Raw genomic sequence first — 15,998 nt, 5'->3', positions numbered from 1 at the left:
TGTAACCAGGACAGCTCAGTACAGTTCAGCTCGGTTTGGCCCATACGTGTGAAATTAGTGACCTGGAGAGGAGAGGTCACCTCTGTGACTCTGGGTGATAGTGACTTGGATGACGACGTGCTCCAGATAGACAACATGCTGCAGGGGATGGCTGGAGCAGCCAGTGGAGTCATACACAGACCTCATCACAAGGCCTGAAGAAATAGTTGTGTTATGAGAGAGAGCGCGAGGGGGGGGGGGGGGGGGGGGGGGGAAGAGAGAGAGGGGGGAGAGAGGGAGAAAAATAAGGGGAGAGAGATAGAGAGAGGAGAGAGAGGGGGGGGAGAGAGGTGAGAGAGAAGGGGGAAAGAAAGAGACAGGGGGATGGGTAGAGAGAGAGGGGGAGAGTACGAGTGCGGGGGGAAGGGAGGGAGAGAGAGAGGGGGATGGAGAGAGAGAGAGAGATGGAGAGAGAGAGAGAGAGAGAGAGAGATAGAGGGGGATGGAGAGAGAGAGAAGGAGAGAGAGAGAGAGATAGAGAGAGAGAGAGAGAGAGAGAGAGAGAGAGAGAGAGAGAGAGAGAGAGAGAGAGAGAGATGGTGCTTAATAATTATCTGTGGAGATGGATATGCTTCAGAGAAAATAGAGGATTGTATCCATGATGGGTAGCAGCCAGTCCCGTTCCTGCTGTGTTGGATGGTAGCCTCTTCACACACATGCTGGGAGAGGACCAGTCTCCATCGCTCAGCCTTCTTAACCGTACTCTCTGCATTCAACAGCCCAAATTCATACAGGTTACTCACTGCCAATGAATGAATGAATGAATGAATGAATGAATGAATGACTGAATAAATAAATTAATGACTAGATGGAAGGATGGAAGTGTGGAGGAGAAATGTGTAGTCTGGAGACAGCCTTGAATTGTACATCTTGTCACATACAATCATTGGTTCCTTGTAGGTGCTGGGTAGAGATATGAGGGGGAGACGGTCATGACCCTCTCCTCAGACCTTTTGGCAGAACGCCCAGAATATGTTCTATAAGTTAAGATAGGATACGGTGCCAGACACATGCAGGAACCAACCCTATGAACAATTCCTATGTAGTTTGTCTGTGTAAGCAGTTTATAAAATAACTAACGGGACTGCTCACTTCAGACCGGTACTCACTTCAGCTCACTTCAGACCGGTACTTTATGCATCTAAGTTTGACTGTGACCTCTGGAACTTGCGGTTAATAAAGAATGATTCATTTAAGATTGACTTCAGGTGTCTCTGGTGCTAATTTCCACGACAGAAGTATGCATGGATGGAAGGATGCATAGATGGAAGGAAGGAAAAATGCATGGAAGGAAGGAGGGAAGTATGGCTGGAAGGAAGGAAGCATACATGGTTGGAAGGAAGGAAGGAAGAACGAATACACAAACAAATCAATAGACTCAATCAATGAAGCAATTAGTGAGCCAATCTGATAGGAAAGCCTAAATGTGGTTGTTTGTCATTTGTTGTGTAGTGTTACAGTCATGGTTGTTCCTTTTAACATCAAGTCCTTCTAAGTTCCCTTGAATGTTAATAGAAAATGACAATAGAAATATAACTAAAAGAAAGCCCCTTAATTGCTCTGTGGCTAAGTGTTAAAGGAACAACAACTACATGTTTGGTTAGCACAGAGTATGGGGAACAAATTCAATCAAACCAGATACCCTTGTATCCAGCTTCGTTGTAGTGCCAGTCATGGGCTCTGGTGACTGGCCTGTGACATTCTGACAATAATGTATAATATTTGCAGCCCAAGTTTTAGCCTATAACTAGGGCCTGTAACTAGGGTCTGTAACTATGGTCTGTAACTATAGGGACTGTAACTATAGGGCCTGTAACTATAGTGCCTGTAACTAAGGCATGTAACTAGGGCCCAGAGTTGTTACTGGTCAGATCATCTAGTCAGGAAAACCTCCCTGTCCTACTTATATTATTCTCAGTACAGTTAGATATCAGTGATGATATCTTTAGGAAAGTACATTAGTTGGGTGGAGATTGAGGTCCCAGAATGCTCCTTCTTGCTGCCTTGTTGAAGGTCTAGCGTTACTTGGCAGATAGAAAGAGTAATGCTGTGTGACTATATAATCAAATAGTTTACTATGAAGATGCCTAAAATGCCTAAAAGACTCGAGATTGTAATTGCTGCCAAATGTGCTTCAACAAAGTACTGAGTAAAGGGTCAGAATTCTTATGTAAATGTAATATTTTCGTTTTTTATTTTGAATACATTTTCACAAATTACCAAAAATATGTTTTTTTAGAATAAGGCGGTAACATAAGAACATGTGGAAAAAGTCAAAAGGCCTGAATACTTTCCAATTGCAATGTATGTATGAGGAAACAGGCTATACGTACGACATCAAACATATTGAATATGCATATGAACCAGGGTTGGGGTCTATTCAGAAAGTAAACACAATTACAATTTCTAAAATGTCCTAATTGAAAGCATTGAAGAGAATTGGAATGTCAGTATACTTCCTGAATTGACTGTAATTTAAATGGAATTGACCCCAACCCTGATATGAACATAATATATGAGCATAATTGTGGGCAAAACATGTTTACTTTATCAAATAGACTGTTTTTGCAAAACTGCAATGAGACAGAGATTTTTCCTGACAGTGTCAAATCAAATCAAACTTTATTTGTCACATGCTTCGAATACAACAGGTGTAGACCTCACCGTGAAATGCTTACTTACAAGCCCTTAACCAATAGTGCAGTTCAGAAAGAGTTAAGACAATATTTACCAAATAAACTCAAGTAAAAAAGAATAAAAAGTTAAACAATAAAACAACAATAACGAGGCTATATACAGTGGTGTAAAGTACTTAAGTAAAAATACTTTATAGTACTACTTAAGTCGGTTTTTTGGGGTATCTGTAATTTGCTTGACTATTTACATTTTTGACAACTTTTAATTTTACTTCACTACATTCCCTAAGAAAATATTGTACTTTTTACTTCATACATTTTCCCTGACACCCAAATGTACTCGTTACATTTTGAATGCTTAGCAGCACAGGAAAATGGTCCAATTTACGTACTTAGCAAGAGAACATCCCTGGTCATCCCTACTGCCTCGGATCTCGCAGACTCATTAAACTCACATGCTTCTTTTGTCAATTATGTCTGAATGTTGGAGTGTGCCCCTGGCTATCCGTAAGTTAAAAAAATAAGAAAATGGTGCCGTCTGGTTTGCTTGATATAAGGAATTTGAAATGATTTATACTTTTACTTTTACTTTTGATACTTAAGTACATTTTAGCGATTATATTTACTTTTGTTACGTAAGTATATTTAAAACCAAATACTTTTAGACTTTTACTCAAGTAGTATTTTACTGGGTGACTTTCACTTTTACATGAGTCATTTTCTATTAAGGTATCTTTACTTTTACTCAGTATAACAATTTTCCTCCACTGGCTATATACAGGGGGCACCGTTACCGAGTCAATGTGCGGGGATACAGGTTAGTCAAGGTAATTTGTTCATGTAGGTAGGGGTGAAGTGACTATGCATAGATAATAAACAGCGAGTAGCAGCAGTGTAAAAACAAATGGGGGGGTTGAATGTAAATAGTACGGGTTGCCATTTGATTAATTGTTCAGCAGTCTTATGGCTTGTTCAGCAGTTTTATGGCTTGGCATTAGATGCAGTAAGGAGCCTTTTGGTCCTAGACTTGGCACTCCGGTACCGCTTGACATGCGGTAGCAGAGAGAACAGTCTATTGCTTGGGTGACTGGAGTCCTTGACAACTTTTGGGGCTTTCCTCTGACACCGCCTAGTATATATGTCCTGGATGGCAGGAAACTTGGCCCCAGTGATGTACTGGGCCGTACGCACTACCCTCTGTAACGCCTTATTGTCAGATGCAGAGCAGTTGCCATACCAGGTGGTGATGCAACCAGTCAGGATGCTCTCGATGGTGCAGCGGTAGAACTTTTTGAGGATCTGGGGACCAAGCCAAATCTTTTCAGCCTCCTGAGGGGGAAAAGGTGTTGTCGTGCTCTCTTCACGACTGTCTTGGTGTGTTTGGACCATGATAGTTAATTGATGATGTGGACACCAAGGAACTTGAAACTCTCAACCTGCTCCAATACAGCCCCGTTGATGTTAATGGGGGCCTGTTCGGCCCGTCTTTTCCTGTAGTCCACGATCAGTTCCTTTGTCTTGCTCACATTGAGGGAGAGGTTGTTGTCCTGGCACCATACTGCCAGGTCTCTGACCTCCTCCCTATAGGCTGTCTCGTCGTTGTCGGTGATCAGGCCTACCACCGTTTTGTCAACAGCAAACTTAATGATGGTGCTGAAGTCATGTTTGGCCATGCAGTCGTGGGTGAACAGGGAGTACAGAAGGGGACTAATCATGCACCCCTGAGGGGCTCCAGTGTTGAGGATCAGCGTGGCAGACGTGTTGTTGACTACCCTTACCACCTGGGGGTGTCCCGTCAGGGAGTCCAGGATCCCGTTGCAGAGGGAGGTATTTAGTCCTCGTCATCTGTGGATCTGATGGGGCGGTATGCAAATTGGAGTGGGTATCGGGTATCCGGGATGATGCTGTTGATGTGAGCCATGACCATCCTTTCAAACCACTTCATGGCTACTGACGTGAGTGCTACGTGGTGGTAATAATTTAGGCAGGTTACCTCCGCTTCCATTTTCTCTCCTCCACCAAACTTTACAGTTGGCACAATGCATTCGGGCAGGGAGGAGGTCAGAGACCTGGCAGTTCTCCTGGCATCCGCCCCCACCATGTGGCCTAACCAAGGAAAACTCCTTGCTCTAGCAATGAGCGATCTGTACATTGTCATCTAAATTTGACTTATTTAGCAGACACTCTTATCCAGAGCGATTTACAGAAGCAATTTGGCTCAAGTGCCTTGCTCAAGGGCACATTGACAGATTTTTCCCCTCGTCGGCTCGGGGATTCAAAACAGCGACCTTTCAGTTACTGGCCCAACACTTAAACTGCTAGGCTACCTGTCGCGCAGACGTCATGGCTGGAGTCATATCTGGCCGTGGGATCATCATCATTCCCATTGACATCATGACGGGCAAAGGGGTCCTAAGATACACTGACATAAAAAAAAGTTAGTGGCCAATTGGCCTTTATTCCTCCATTCTAGTCTGGTGCTTTTTCTTCTATCACACCAGTCCGAACCTATTTACTCACAAATCAACCAGGCGGTGTCTGCAGACGAAAGTAGACCAGACATTTAGCTTGAATTTTAATACTCTGCAGTGACCTTTAAAATATCCCGGCCAAGAGCTTTGACTGCATATTGTCTCAGCTCTGGACTTTTACATTCGGGACATTTGCCAAACCCCTTCGAATTAGTGGATTCAGCTATTTCAGCCACACCCGTTGACAGGTGTATAAAATTGAGCACACTGCCATGCAATCTCCATAGACAAATGTGGAACCATCATAGGATGCCACCTTTCCAACAAGTCAGTTTGTCAAATGTCTGCCCTGCTAAAGGTGCCCCGGTCAACTTTAAGTGCTGTTATTGAAGTGAACATTTCTGGGAGCAACAATGGCTCACACAATCTCACAGAACAGGCCAGCCGAGTGCTGATGCCCGTAGTGCTCAAAAAACATCTGTCCTCGGTTGCAACACTCACTACCGAGTTCCAAACTGCCTCTGGAAGCAACGTCAGCACAATAACTGTTTTTTCGGGAGCTTCATGAAATGGGTTTCCATGGCCAAGCAGCCACACACAAGCCTAAGATCACCATTTGCAATGCCAAGCGTCGGCTGGAGTGGTGTAAAGCTTGCCACCATCGGACTCAGCAGTGGAAATGCGTTCTCTGGAGTAATGAATCACGCTTCACCATCTGGGCTTGAATCTGGGTTTGGCGGATGCCAGGAGTGTCACGTTCCTGACCTGTTTTCTCTTGTTTTGTATGTGTTTATTGGTCAGGGCGTGAGCTGGGTGGGCATTTCTATGTGTTGTGTTTCTATGTTGGGTTAAAGGGTTAATTGACCTTGTATGGCTCTCAATCAGAGACAGGTGTTTTCGTTTTCCTCTGATTGAGAGACATACATAGGGAGGTTGTTTCTCACTGTTTGTTTGTGGGTGATTGTCTCCTGTGTCAGTGTTTGTCGCACCATACGGGACTGTTCGGTTTGTTTTTGTACATCGTCATTTTGTGTAGTCTATTTTCCCTGTTCGTGCGTTCTTCGTGTTTAATGTAAGTTCGTCGTCCAGGTCTGTCTACTCCGTTTGTTGTTTTGTTAGTTTATAGTGAAGTTCGTGTTTTCGTCTTTTCTTTAAATAAATTATGTATTCACAACCTGCTGCGCCTTGGTTCAATCACTACTCCTCGTCTTCGGTTGTAGAGGAGGAGGAGAACCGTTACAAGGAGAACACTACCTGCCCGAATGCATTGTGCCAAATGTCAAGTTTGGTGGAAGAGAATAATGGTCTGGGGCTGTTTTTCATGGTTCGGGCTAAGCCCCTTAGTTCCAGTGAAGGGAAATCTTAACGCTACAGCATACATTGACATTCTAGACCAGGGGTGTCAAAGTCAAATGGACGGAGGGCCAAATAAAAAATTTAGCTACAAGCCGAGGGCCGGACTGTTCGAATGTTCATTGAAAATTTTTTAAATGACGCATATAGTCTAGTGAACCTAATTGAACCTACTGAAAACCTAACAAATATATTCCAATATGATCAGATAAATAAAGCAATATTTTCTTATGGCTCTGTCAGTAATCTTTAATTTTCAACAGACACAAAAGACAAATTTCCTTTATATAAAAATCCCCATAACATGAACATTAAATGAAAGAAACCGGTATTCAAGGCACCATCAGTAGCCTATATTTTCTATTTTAGCAAAAGTGGGCTAAATTTACTTCAAAGAAAAAAACAATAATAGCAATTTTCTATCATCCACTCAACTGAAATATTTTTAAAATATAATTGGATTGAAATACAATAAAATAAAGTGCAAAAATCTATTAATCAAAAACAACACTTTGTTTAAGGAGAAGTAACATGCAGTGAAAACAAATATTAAACTTTAACTTTTAAACTTGAACTGAGTAAAAACTCTAAATATGTGATTGCACAGTAATGTTCACTTGTTTGAGGTTGAGGGTGATACTTGGTGGTGTCCCATCTTTTCCACAAGTTCATCAATGTTCGGGGTAAGGCTCTGAGCTGAGGAAATCCTCAGAATTGAGTGGAGGTGTTCAGCAGTAAGTCGACTTCTGTGTGATGTTTTGTTCAGGTTCATCAAAGAAAACAGTTGTTCACACAGGTATGTGCTGCCAAACATAGACAACGTTTGAGCAGCCTGGATGCGCAGCTGGGGCATTGTGTCGGGGAGGAAACGGGCGAACTCCGCAGCACCCACTGCCGCATATTTTGCCCTCAGTGCATCATTGCATTGGAGGTCAATCAACTCCATTTGGAGGTTTGGTGGTGAGCTTTCCACGTCAACAGCAAATGGGTTACCGAGCAGTTCCAACCTGCTTTTTTGTGCTTCAAAGTCAGCAAATCGGCGTCGAAAGTCAGCGGCAAGCATACCTATTTTATCAGCCAACTGTGCGCTCGGGAACGCACTGGTAGAGAGCTTCTCTTTCATGGTCTGGCAGCTGGGAAAGTGGCTCAAATTTTCTTTCCGCATCTGCGTCTCCCACAGAGTCAGTTTGGTTTTAAATGCCTTCACTGTACTGTACATATCAGAGATGACATGATCCCGACCCTGCAGCTGCAAGTTCATTGCATTCAGATGACTCGTAATGTCACACAGAAAAGCCATTTCACACAGAAACATTTCGTCTCGGAGTTGTGTTGTGTCTTTCCCTTTGCTGTCCAAGAACAGACAAATCTCCTCACGAAGCTCGAAACATCTTTGAAGCACCTTTCCCTGGCTTAGCCATCGCACCTCTGTGTGATAAGGCAAATCACCATGCTCCGTTTCTAACTCCGTCAGAAATGCCTTGAACTGGCGGTGATTCAAACCTTTGGCTCTGATAAAGTTAACTGTGCGCGTGATGATGCTCATTACATGCTCCATTTTCAAGGCTTTACCGCACAACGCTTCCTGGTGTATGATACAATGATAAGCTGTCAGCTCACCTGTCGCGTTTTCCTCTTGCATCTTTTCCCGTATCTTCGCCACCAGTCCGCTCCTGTGTCCACACATCGCAGGTGCTCCGTCGGTTGTCAAACCCACGAGTTTTTCCCAAGGCAGCTCCATCTCATTTACACATCTTGACACCTCTTCATACAAATCATGCCCCGTAGTTGTGCCATGCATAGGACGTAAAGCCAAAAACTCCTCTGTCACGCTTAGGCTGGAGTCCACTCCGCGGATGAAAATTGACAACTGGGCAATGTCAGAAATGTCGGTGCTCTCATCCACAGCCAAGGAATATGCAATGAAATCTTTTCCCTTTTTCACAAGCTGCTCTTTTAGATTGATGGACAACTGGTCTACTCTCTCGGCAATGGTGTTTCTGCTCAGACTCACATTTAAAAAGAGTTGCCTTTTTTCTGGGCAAACTTCGTCACAAACTTTAATCATGCAGTTTTTGATGAAATCCCCCTCCGTAAATGGCCGGGCTGATTTAGCAATCTCTTCTGCCAAAATAAAACTGGCCTTGACAGCAGCCTGGCCTTGTGATTTGGCTTTTTTGAACAGAGCCTGTCGAGATTTGAGGCCTCGTTTTAATTCCTCTGCCTTTTGTAGCCTTTGTTCCATGTCCATATTCTTGTTTTTGTCCGCGTGTTTCGTTTCATAATGTCGTCTCAGATTATACTCTTTCAGTACCGCCACACTTTCTCCACACAGAAGACACACAGGTTTTCCAGCTACCTCCGTGAACATATACTCCGACTCCCACCTTGTTTGAAACCCCCGGTTCTCAGTGTCCATCTTCCGTTTTGCCATTTTTGATGGGTATCTGAAAGTTAATTTTACTGTGATGCTGACGACTGCTGTGCCAATAAATATTGAAATGAAGCAGCCTACTGCTCGGTGCGTCACCGTTGCATTGTGGGAAATGTAGCATTGGTGCGTGTAAAAGATCTGCGGGCTGCCGGCTTGCTGCGGTCTGCGGGCCGGTTCTAATAATAAATCAAGATCATCCCAGGGGCCGTAAAAAACCTTCTCGCGGGCCGGATGTGGCCCGCGGGCCTTGACTCTGACATATGTGTTCTAGACGGTTCTGAGCTTCCATCTTTGTGGTAACAGTTTTGGGAAGGCCCTTTTCTGTTTCAGCATGACAATGCCCCTGTGCACAAAGCAAGGTCCATACAGAAATGGTTTGTCGAGATCGGTGTGGAAGAACTTGACTAGCCTGCACAGAGCCCTGACCTCAACCCCATCGAACACCTTTTGGATGAATTGGAACACTGACTGCGAGCCAGGCCTAATCGCCCAACATTAGTTTCCGTCCTCACTAATGCTCTTGAGGCTGAATGGAATCAAGTCCCGTAGCAATATTGTCACGTCTGCTCCCGCTCTCCCCCCCCCCCCCTGGCGCTTGAGGGCGCCAGAATGCCTTGCATCACTCACTCCTGCTATCCATCACGTACACTGCCTTTCCTCGTCACGCGCATCAGCGTTATTGGACTCACCTGGACTCTCTTATCACCTGTTCATTTTCTCCCCCATATGTGTCAGTTCCCCAGCTCTGTTCCGCGCTTCTGCATTGATTGTTTTCGGTTTGCTAACGCTGTTAATGTCTCGTTCCATGTCCGTTATTTATTAAATGTTACTCCCCGTACCTGCTTCGTCTCTCCAGCGTCATCATTGTGACAGAATGCAGAAGCCATCACACGAAGCATCGGGGAGTACTGGCGTTCTGGTTGGTTTAGTGGCATCGGCTCTGGGTCACCACCGATGGAACCGGGGGTGCCTAGCCTGCTCGTCGGGCTTCCACGCCCGAGCAGGCTCGAGAGGTTTCCTTGCCCCGGTTGGCTCGGATGGCGCCCATCCCACGTCGGGTCTCAGCTGGATCGTCAGTTCTTGTCTGCCCAGCCGGTCCAGGAGTTTTTTGTTTGTTTGTTTTTTGTCGGTGACGTCGGGGGTGGATTCTGCCGCCGATGGAACCGGGGGTGCCTAAGCCAGCCCGTCGAGCTTTCATGCCCTGGCTGGCTCGAGAGGTTTCATTGCCTCGGTTGGCTCGGTGGCTTCCCATCCCACGTCACACTTCACCGGATCATCGGGTTTCCTCAGCGGGATCGACAGGCGTCTTGACTCAGCCAGATCGTCAGGCTCCCATGCCTCAGCCGGCTCGCCAGGCTCTCACGCTCCTGCCGGTTCGTCGGGCTTCCACGCCTCAACCGGCTTGCCCAGCGCCTATGTCTCGGCCGGTTCGCCCAGGTGGGACGCCGGGTGGCGCCCCTAGAGGGGGGGTACTGTCACGTCTGCTCCCGCTCTCCCCCCCCCCCTGGCGCTTGAGGGCGCCAGAATGCCTTGCATCACTCACTCCTGCTATCCATCACGTACACCTGCCTTTCCTCGTCACGCGCATCAGCGTTATTGGACTCACCTGGACTCACTTATCACCTGTTCATTTTCTCCCCTATATGTGTCAGTTCCCCAGCTCTGTTCCCCGCTTCTGCATTGATTGTTTTCTGTTTGCTAACGCTGTTTATGTCTCGTTCCATGTCCGTTATTTATTAAATGTTACTCCCCGTACCTGCTTCGTCTCTCCAGCGTCATCATTGTGACAAATATCATGTTTACTTGTTTAGTTGGATCATTATCTAGTACTTTAGTAATTGTTATAACTGCAAGGAGTCCTGGCAAAAGACAAAACAAAGGGGCATATGTGGGTAATGCACACAAACCTGCAGAATGTTTGTAAACCAAAGGCCAAGTTTCAAGTGTTAATGTCACATGCACAAGTACAGGGAAATGCCTTTCTTGCTGCTCTAACCCCGACAATGTAGTAATCAATAATACCTTTCAAATGACTTTAACATGTATCCTTCCTTTCTTCCTTGAGATAATCACTGATCTGTTTCACTTTACATTGCTCTCATCAATCATGTCACGTCAGATTAGTGATTACCTCAAGGTAAGAACAAAGGATCCATTTTAAAAGTGTTGCAACGGGCCCATTATGTCTGCAGTGAAGTTTGTGCCCTCGTCTGAGCTCAGTGGAGGGATAGTATAATACAATGCACCACAGAGTGCTCTACTGGGGGTCATTGAAGACCAGTGTCTGGGTCCGGCTCTGGTTCGGATTCTGGTTCTGATTCTGGGTCTAGTTCTGGGTCTGGTTAGGTTGGGTGGGGCCTGGGTGGGTGTGTTTAGTCCTGACATCAACTGAGTAGATGTGACTGGCTCTGGAGTTCCTCTTAGTCCTCTGATGGACCACCTGCTGCTGCATCCACTCCACCTCCAGAGACACGGAGGTTACAGGACCACTACTGTAAGCTACTTAGTATGGAATGCACACTTTTGTTTTGCATGTTTGCTGATTCTGCTGAATCCCTTACAGGTGAAAGGTCAAATTATATTCATATGTATTTATGTAAATGTAGTATGTCTTACGTGTGTGTGCCTGCGTGTGTGCAGGACGTCATGCAGCTGATCAAATATGTAGGAGGGTGTCAATAACACCTCCAGTGGACTCTAGTTACAGTACCTTGGTCTCCTTAGCGATGTGGCCAATAATGTCTTTGTTGGACACCGTCGACTGCTGTGGCGGAAACTATGAAAGTTGTTCAGTGATCCAATCTGAGGAAAGTAGGAAATACATAAACACACAATCATGTTTATGAATCTTAATGAGGTCCGCTGCTTTTTCAACTGTGGCCCCATGTCTAAATTGCTGATAAATAATGAAGCTGACATTGACATCAGTCATTAAAAAGGTTCCTTTATACCCCTGCTAAACATTCAGGCCATGGCAACCTGAGCCTTAGGTACTGAGCCATGGGCTGAGCTACACTGTGTGAACACTCCTTTCTGACAGCCAGGTTTATCATAATGCCACCATTACTGTTACGGCTTTCATATTCCTCCTCCTCGGACGAGGAGAGGCGAGAAGGATCGGACCAACACGCGAAGTGGTTAGTGTCCATAATTTATTAGCATCGAACTGAACACTATACGAAGCAAGATAACAAATAGAAAATCAAACCGACAAACAGTCCCGTGTGGCACAACTACTGACACGAGATACAAACACCCACAAAACACACGTGAAACCCAGGCTGCCTAAGTATGATTGTCAATCAGGGACAACGATTGACAGCTGTCTCTGATTGAGAATCATACCCGGCCAAACACAAACATCCCAACATAGAAAATGACGCCCCCCCTTAAGGTGCGAACTCCGGGCGCACCAGCATAAACTCTAGGGGAGGGTCTGGGTGGGCGTCTGTCCACGGTGGCGGCTCTGGCGCTGGTCGTGGTCCCCACCCCACCATAGTCAAACTCCGCTTCCGTGGCCTCCTCCCAATGGCCACCCTCCATGTCAATCCCACTATACCAAAGGGCAGCACCGGACTGAGGGGCAGCTCCGGACTGAGGGGCAGCTCCGGACTGAGGGGCAGCTCCGGACTGAGGGGCAGATCCGGACTGAGGGGCAGCTCCGGACTGAGGGGCAGCACCGGACTGAGGGGCAGCTCCGGACTGAGGGGCAGCTCCGGACTGAGGGGCAGCTCCGGACTGAGGGGCGAATCCTGGCTGGCTGGCTCTGGCAGATCCTGGCTGGCTGGCTCTGGCGGATCCTGGCTGGCTGGCTCTGGCGGATCCTGGCTGGCTGGCTCTGGCGGCTCCTGGCTGGCTGGCTCTGGCGGCTCCTGGCTGGCTGGCTCTGGCAGCTCCTGACTGACTGGCTCTGGCAGCTCCTGACTGGTTGGCTCTGGCAGCTCCTGACTGGCTGGCTCTGGCAGGAAGGCTCTGACAGCGCTGGACAGGTGGGAGCAGCTGGAGAGAGGACCCGGAGAGACAGCCTGGTGCGGGGGGCTGCCACCGGAGGACTGGTACGTGGAGGTGGCACCGGTTATACCGGACCGTGAAGGAGGTCACGCGCTCTTGAGCACCGAGCCTCCCCAACCCTACCAGGTTGAATGGTCTCCGTAGCCCTGCCAGTGCGGCGAGGTGGAATAGCCCGCACTGGGCTATGCTGGCAAACCGGGGACACCATCTGTAAGGCTGGTGCCATGTACGCCCGGCCCGAGGAGACGTACTGGAGGCCAGATATGTTGGGCTGGCTTCATGGCACCCGGCTCGATGCCCAACCTAGCCCTACCAGTGCGGCGAGGTGGAATAGTCCGCACTGGGCTAAGCACCCATACGACATGAGCAGTACGACGCCCTCTCACTCCACGGTAAGCACGGTAAGCAAGGAGTTGGCTCAGGTATCCTACCCGGCTTTGCCACACTCCGCGTGTGACCCCCCCCCCCCAAGAAATTTTTGGATCTGACTCTCGGGCTCCCAACCGCGTCGCCGCGCTGCCTCCTCATACCAGCGCCTCTCTGCCTTCGCTGCCTCCAACTCCGCCTTGGGACGGCGATATTCCCCTGGCTGAGCCCAGGGTCCTTTGCCGTCCAGGATCTCCTCCCAAGTCCACGAGTCCTGTGTCCTCGGTCTCTGCTGCTGCTGCTGTCTGTTACCACTCTGCTTGATCCTTTTGGGGTGGGTGTTTCTGTAACGGCTATCGTCATATTCTTCCTCCTCCTCGGACGAGGAGAGGCGAGACGGATCAGACCAATACGCAGAGTGGTTAGGGTTCATAATGATTTATTATAACGAAACTGAAACACAAAACAAATAAACGAAGTGCATAAACCGATACAGTACCGTGTGGTGCAACAAACACAGACACGGAAACAAACACCCACAAAACACACGTGAACCCAGGCTGCCTAAGTATGATTCTCAATCAGGGACAACGATTGACAGCTGTCTCTGATTGAGAATCATACCCGGCCGAACACAAACATCCCAACATAGAAAATCACACATAGACAAACCCACTCAACTCACGCCCTGACCAACTAAATAAATACAAGAAAAAGGAAAACAGGTCAGGAACGTGACAATTACGTACGGTATGTTAGCCTGGACCTAAACAAAATGGAACTTAGTTTAGTACACACAAAACAGATCATGTTTTTTTCAGGACCCGAATAGAGGGAAGGACAAAACAGCAAGAGTAGTGCTTTGGCTAATCCATCTAGGACCGTACTTCTGTTGTCATCCATGAGTAGAAATTATGATTCCCTGGTCCCATTCAAACTGTCGAAGAACATCTGATTAAGTTGTGAGATGACTGAAATAAATCTTTCGCACCAAATGCTGGGTTGTATGGATGACCCAACTGCTGGGTTATCTTTATAAGAGCAAGGTTGGGTTGTTGGTGATGGGTTATTGAGATATGACCCAGCGTTTCAGATCAGAAGACTCAAGGTGTGGCTTAATAGGGGCGTGGCTTTCAGATAGTTATTTTTGGCCACCCGTGAGAGTAAATGTCATTCCTGTTAATCTGTTCTGCTGTATTGTTATTACAATGTTAAGGTTGAACACTGACACTTTTGTAGCTTTAATGAGACTTACACAAGTGCATGAATTCCTCAACAGCCAATACATATCCCAATGTAATGTGCAAAAATATTCAAGGAACATTTACATTTGCAGAGTACAAACTTGATGAACAGGAATTACATTTATTCTCACAGGTGGCCACAAATAACCATCTGAAAGCCATGTCCCTAGTAGGCCATGCCTCCTGAAATTAACCTATGGATTATATTAAAAAAAGACCCAGCTGCTAGGTCAACCCAGCATGAAAGTAATATATTTTTTTTTACTGATGGTTAAATTAGCCCATGTTTGGGTATTCCAAACATGTGTAATCCATGTGTATACATATTGTGTAATCCATATTTCTCCGCTATGCTGTCTGCAGAGGCAGGTCCCCCATTTATCCTGACCGCCCAGTCATTTGTGTACATTAGCATTTGACAGAGTGGCACAAGAGTCCCCATTCAAAAAAAGCATGAAAATCCCACTATTCTGGGACAAAAAGGTAAATCCCATGTAGTTTTTCTCAGATGTTTTTACAAAACTTTACCCTCTAATTCTTTTCAATGTCTGAAGCGCCTTCACATACCGAGGAAGTTGTAATTTACTAAGGTAGGTCTACTGTATGAAAAAGGAAGAATACTAGCCTATCGGTAAATGACCGTGTTCAAAACATATCATGCAGAATTATACTTTCTCGATTGAATCTACCATTGAAGGACCGACTTCATTTAGAAAGCAGACTAGCCTAGATATCAGAGTGCCATCTTCAATGGCCCCGCACAATCTTCTTTCAGTCACTCACAGGTGATAAAATCAACTAGGCCTATTGGTCAAACGGCATATTTCACTATACTGTGAGTGTACAAAACATTAGGAACACCTGTTCTTTCCATGACATAGACTGACCAGGTGAATCCAGGTGAAAGCTATGATCCATTACTGATGTCACTTGTTAAATTCACTTCAATCAGTGTAGATGAAGGGGAGGAGACAGGTAAAATTAGGATTTTTAAGCCTTGAGACAATTGAGACATGGATTGTGTATGTGTTCCATTCAGAGGGTGAATGGGTTTTTAACACTCAACAGTTTCCCATGTGTGGACCATCAAGAATGGTCCACCACCCAAAGAACATCCAGCCAACTTGACACGAGTGTGGGAAGCTTTGGAGTCAACATGGGCCCAAATCCCTGTGGAACGCTTTCAACACCTTGTAGAATCAATGCCCCGACGAATTGAGGCTGTTCTGAGGGCAAAAAGTGGGTGCAACTCTATATTAGGAAGGTGTTCCTAATATTTGTACACTCAGTGTATGGAGCCTATGTGTGATTTGATTGACAACAATTATGTAATTTACAAATACTTTATCCAGCATTAAGAGTTAATAAATGGCCTAGCGTATGAAGGATTTAGTGACTGACACATGTTGACCGTATACTTTCAATCCCTCCCTTCGAAATGTTT

At 46.1% G+C, this 15,998-nt stretch overlaps 1 protein-coding gene across 1 annotated transcript in view; it reads right to left on the bottom strand.

Moving 5' to 3' along the window:
- Nucleotides 1-11,631: 11,631 nt before the first annotated feature.
- The window catches only part of LOC129811569 (mucin-2-like), a 93,972-nt gene continuing 89,605 nt past the window's right edge, over nt 11,632-15,998 (bottom strand). Inside the window, exon 4 of the mRNA XM_055863009.1 lies at nt 11,632-11,735. Within this exon, the coding sequence (XP_055718984.1) occupies nt 11,723-11,735 (13 nt within the window). The 3' untranslated portion in view covers nt 11,632-11,722. The remainder of the gene's footprint in view (nt 11,736-15,998) is intronic.

Source organism: Salvelinus fontinalis, chromosome 2, assembly GCF_029448725.1.
Source record: "Salvelinus fontinalis isolate EN_2023a chromosome 2, ASM2944872v1, whole genome shotgun sequence".
Taxonomy (NCBI): domain Eukaryota; kingdom Metazoa; phylum Chordata; class Actinopteri; order Salmoniformes; family Salmonidae; genus Salvelinus; species Salvelinus fontinalis.
This window is presented reverse-complemented; position numbering and strand designations above follow the sequence as displayed.